Source organism: Cryptomeria japonica, chromosome 4 (genome assembly GCF_030272615.1).
Source record: "Cryptomeria japonica chromosome 4, Sugi_1.0, whole genome shotgun sequence".
Lineage (NCBI taxonomy): Eukaryota > Viridiplantae > Streptophyta > Pinopsida > Cupressales > Cupressaceae > Cryptomeria > Cryptomeria japonica.
This window is the reverse complement of record NC_081408.1, coordinates 562,098,136-562,103,363: the sequence shown is the minus strand read 5'-3', so window position 1 is coordinate 562,103,363 and position 5,228 is coordinate 562,098,136. Positions and strand designations below refer to the sequence as shown.

The 5,228-nt window shown below is 30.9% G+C and overlaps 1 protein-coding gene across 1 annotated transcript; it reads left to right on the top strand.

Moving 5' to 3' along the window:
- Positions 1-1,484: 1,484 nt before the first annotated feature.
- LOC131036108 (3'-N-debenzoyl-2'-deoxytaxol N-benzoyltransferase) lies at positions 1,485-3,534 on the top strand. The gene is made up of 2 exons (XM_057967922.2): positions 1,485-1,989; positions 2,205-3,534. Exons 1-2 carry the CDS (start codon positions 1,555-1,557, stop codon positions 3,105-3,107), a joined length of 1,338 nt encoding a protein of 445 aa, XP_057823905.1. The 5' UTR covers positions 1,485-1,554; the 3' UTR covers positions 3,108-3,534.
- Positions 3,535-5,228: the final 1,694 nt, after the last annotated feature.

The following is a 5,228-nucleotide window of genomic DNA, read 5'->3' as shown; positions in this document are numbered from 1 at the left end:
TGACAAAACATCAATGCAACACCTAATCAATTCCTCCAAATTGCCAACAAGAAGTAGCTCTTCCTACCCACAAGTAATGAGTGAACCTCATCTTGGATCAGGAATCCTCCCTACTCCTAAAGTTCCTATCATGTATGTTGCGGTTCCAACTCCACCATCCTATAAAGGACAGAGAGGACTCAACCTTTAGTGGTTCCTTCCATTCCTCCTATTCCTAGATTAAAGGAAAAAAGGCATTGATGTTGAGTGATAATGAACCTCCTTCTATAGAAGCTTATAAACGTAACTGATAAAATCATAGTGCGAGAACATCGATAAAGATGCCATGGCAAGGCTTTTGAGATTGTTGCAAAAAGCATGGTCTTAATAAATCTAAAATAAAATATTGACAAGGTTGGAAATTATGACATCTTAGGAATTAATACAATTTTAAAAGATTGAAAAAAAGGAAAATCTAAAATATAGATAGTTCTTTTGATTCAACATCCTCCAATGAAGAAGAGATAGTGGAACTTTCATGGAATCTACAAGCATTCATTCATGTGGTAATGTGTAATATCCCAGGGTTACATCAAGGACATCAACCCTTTCAAAAAATGGTCGATTTTTTTTTCCTTTTTGCATTATATTTGTAACATAAAAATGTTAGAACTTATAACCCAATCCCCTCTCCAAGTCAACATCTAACTAATCTTACAATTATACAAAGTTACCAACTAAATGGTGATTCATAGGTTACAATCTCTTGGAATTAAACTATAATCATCCAAGTCAACATCTAACTAATCTAATGGTTATATTATGATTATACAAAGTTACCAATTAAATGGTGATTGATAAGTTACAATCTCTTGTACTAAAATTGTAGTAGTCCAAATCAACATCCAACTAATCTTTCCATAAGATTAGCATTAAAACATTTTTTCTGATCACATTAAATCTACTAAAACATGTCCAATTAGAAAATTATACCTAATAGACTAAGTTCCAATTGTCTAAATTAATTTCTAGAATCTTATGAAAGGCCAACACTTGTGAGACTAAAATGTCAACATCTAACCAATCTTATACTATGATTATACAATGTTACCAACTAGATGGTGATTGATAAGTTACAATTTCTTATACTAATATTATAGTCATCCAAGTCCATATCTACCTAATCTTTCCATGATATTAGCATTAAAACATCATATCTGATCACATTAAATCTACTAAAACATGCCCAATTAGAAAATTGTGCCTAATAGACTAAGTTGCAGCAGTCTAAATTAATGTCTAGAATCTTATCGAAGGCTAACTTCTAGAATCTTATAGAAGCCTAAAGGCCAATTTCTAGAATGTTACAGAAAACCAACACTTGTGAGACTAAAATATCAACATCTAAGTAATCTTATGATTATATAATGATTACAGTTATTGATTAAATGGTGAGGCTAAAGTGTCAACACGTGAAAGAAGTTTCCATGAACAATTTCATATCTAATCTCTCTATATAGACTAACAATCCTTACTTCAACCATCTACTGAATACAAAGGAAGGTTTGAATTATAATGGAGAAGGAAGGTGAAGAGTTAAAGGTGATGATTGTGGAGCGTTGCCTGGTGCGGCCATGCCTGCCGTCACCCCAAGGCTCCCTCTATCTGTCCAATCTTGATAACCAGCCAGCAGCGAGAAGTGTGTTTAATACGTTGCTTGTGTACGAGGGTTGTGAAAATAATTTAGCAGATCCTGCCAAAACAATTAGGGAGGCTCTGTCGAAGGTGTTAGTGTACTATTATCCTCTGGCCGGGAGACTGAGAAAGAAAGAAGATGGGAAGCTCCAAGTGGAGTGCACAGGAGAAGGTGTTCTGTTTGTGGAAGCCATGGTAAGCAACAACCTATCAGTCTTGGGAGATTTGGACTACCTCAAGCCATCATTTAAACAGCTGCTCTTTACATTCCCTTTCAACACAGATATTGAGGAGCTTCATCCCTTGGTTATTCAGGTACCATTACCTTAGATTAAAATAATTGTTTTCCAAGCTTAGAAATTGATCTTAATTGAATCATTTATGTATCTTTAATGCTTATTACACTACCCATAGTTTCAATCCATGTTGTACTTATCTATTTCTAATATTCATAATGTGTATGAAGTGGTATAATATGTTTAGTTATTTATCTTTTTTAATATAATGTTTTATAAAATTTTTTATTATAGGTAAATCGTTTCATGTGTGGAGGGTTTGTTGTAGCAGTGACTTTCAATCATAGTATATTTGATGGAAAAGGGTTAGGGCAATTTCTCAAAGGTCTTGGAGAGATGGCTAGAGGAGATGTTATGCCCGCTGTGAAACCAGTATGGGATAGAGAGCTTCTTAAACCAAGGAATCAATTGGTTCAAGACTTAGACATGGTTGAAGAAAAAACAAAAAGTGCACCCCACTTGTGGACATTTCCCATATATAAGGAATCAATTCAAATGTCTCTTATATTGGACTCTAATACAATAAACTATATTAAGCAAGGAATTCTAGAAGAATGTGGGGAATTTTACACTACATTTGAAATTGTTATAGCTTTGATTTGGCAAGCAAGGACCAAGGCACTTGAACTTCCACACTCTCAAAGTACAAATACTTTCTTTGCAGTAGATGTAAGGAAATCATTTGATCCACCACTGCCAAATGGATACTATGGAAATGGTTTTGTTGGTGCATGTGCAAAGGGTACTGCCCATGAACTCGTGAACCAACCTCTTTCATATATAGTGAATATTATAAAGAAAGCAAAGATGTCTATGACTATCAATTATCTTAGATCAATAGTTGATATGGACCAATTTCCTTTTGATGCTCTTGGTAGCCAATACAATCAAACTCTTAGTGACTGGAGGTGGTTGGGATTTCATGAAGTTGACTTTGGATCAGGATGTCCAGTGAATGTATGTCCTATGCATTGGAATGCAAATGGATTTAACATACCATGTACTTTCATCTTCCTTCCTCCCTCTAAGAAAAATGTTGGTGGATTTAAGATGATAACATGGATGCACCCACAAGAATTCAACTTATTTGAAATGGAAGTAGAAGTCATCATCAACAAATATGTTAAAAAAAACTAGATGCATATGTTTTAATGTATATAAATCAATGGAGAGTCTACCATGTGATACATATCCATTGATTTACTTATATTGAGTCATTTGGAAAAATTGTGTAACTGATTATATTATATAATGAGTAGGCATACATGGGTTTACTAGTTTACCCTCCATTATGTTATTAGGAAGAAGTCTATATATAGAAGGTGAATATATTTGTGAGGAATGTGAAGAGTTAGGTATCGTGGTTGGGATCTCTTGAATAAATGGTATGGAGTGGATTATTCCTTAGGGAGCATTGTATGATGTTATCCTACTCTATAAGCTTGTTTTATTTCTTCACATATTTGATATTATGTCTTTTTGGCATATAAACATCTCTTGTATTGTGTGTGGTCTATCTTCTATATTATATTATTTTCATATTTATAAGTTTGGATCTTGTCAAGTGGTATCATTCATGGATTTTAAATTTTTTTTTTTACATTTATAAAAATATCATCAAAATTTATTATGGGATAGTTGTTTTCTTTTTTATGAAATCAGTTATTCAAAGTCGGATCAATGATAAATGATAGAGATATGATCTATTAATAGATTTTTTTCTTGAAATATTATTAGTGTAGATGTATTAGAATGGTGGAACCAATGTAGAATATCTTATGTTAATAGTAAATTATGGAAACTATTTTTTTCACACACAAAATGTGAAGCTAACTAATGGTAATTGTCAATGCTTGACAATAAATTCACTTTCGATGAATTTGAAACAAAAATGTTTGATAGATGCACATCAAAAGGAGGATAAAATTAAATATTATTGTCTTCACGGAATGAAGATTCAAAGGAGAAAGGCCAAATTTGTGTCCCAAATTATACCATCTTATCAACACAAATAAATTTAATAATTTTTAACTAATAGATAACTATGGTCAAACATATGTTTTAGCTAGATTCATTCTAGAAAAAGTAGAATTGCATGACAATTTTCTTAATTAGAACTATCCACTAAATACATATGTGATGTCATGTCGAACTCATTTTACCAAAAAAATGAAAATATTTTAAAAACTTGATGTTCTCATAGCTCCTACTCATGTAAACATTTAAAAAAATAAAACTAAATTTTTTTTTTAAGATCTATAACTTTAGTTTTCAAAAATATATTTCTTACTTATTTTAATTAGTTTTTATATTCTATTTTTTATTTTTACTAAAATTAGGCCATCACCATAAAAAATATATGATTTCTTTTATTGTTAACAAAATAATAAATATTTTTAAAAATGGTGATGCATTGTAAGAGGAGAGAATTCTATTTTAGAGTGATATATTTTTTCATTTTGGATTAAAAATCAAGAGAAAATTTTGCATTCAAATGAAGCAAATGAAGTACCTTCAAAACATGTAACTTTCAAGATTTTTTTACAAATATTTAGCAAAATGGGAAAAAAACCATCGACACACTAAAGTTGTAGGTTATTAATAGATAAAAATTTTAAAAAGAAGAAATATAAAATATAAAATGTTGCATCACACTTAACTTTATTTTTTAAATATTTCATTGACAACTAAATTATAGTGTCAATTTCTATCACGAACCGTATTTTTGATAATGTGTTATTATGAGATATAATGTAGGTTTTTATTTATGAATTGAAATTGAAATAGATATGAGAATTCATTTTGATGATAATGCAGTTGTATACAAAGAATAGGAAATGATGTATGCATTTTACTCATGCAATATGTAATTTGATATCTAGTATTATCTTAATTGGGGATTGTCAATGCTAATGAATTATTGAGTGCAAGTGATGCAGGGATAGGTGAACAAAGATGAAGGTGAGAACATGACTCAGGTAGAGTTGTTTTTCGCTTATGAATTCGGTAGACTAGGGGAATCTCACACACCACAATAGAAAAATTGTTTGTGCAAATATGACTTTGTCAATGCATCTTTGATTGAGTTGTGACTTCATTGATGCTTATTTTTTTAATTGAAATGATTTGAGTAAAAATTAGTCGTTACGTTGATTTCATATTTGAAAATGTCTAATAGTTGAAAAATTAGGGTTAATTAATTAGCTACTTAACATTTTTGTTAAATTCGATTTAGAATGTAAACTTTATGTCGACATG

Bases quoted from the DNA above. Each gene is read 5' to 3' on its own strand.
- LOC131036108 (XM_057967922.2), top strand. From the start codon at position 1,555: ATGGAGAAGGAAGGTGAAGAGTTAAAGGTGATGATTGTGGAGCGTTGC. The intron at 1,990-2,204 runs GTACCATTACCT...TTTTTATTATAG, and splicing joins TTCATCCCTTGGTTATTCAG to GTAAATCGTTTCATGTGTGG.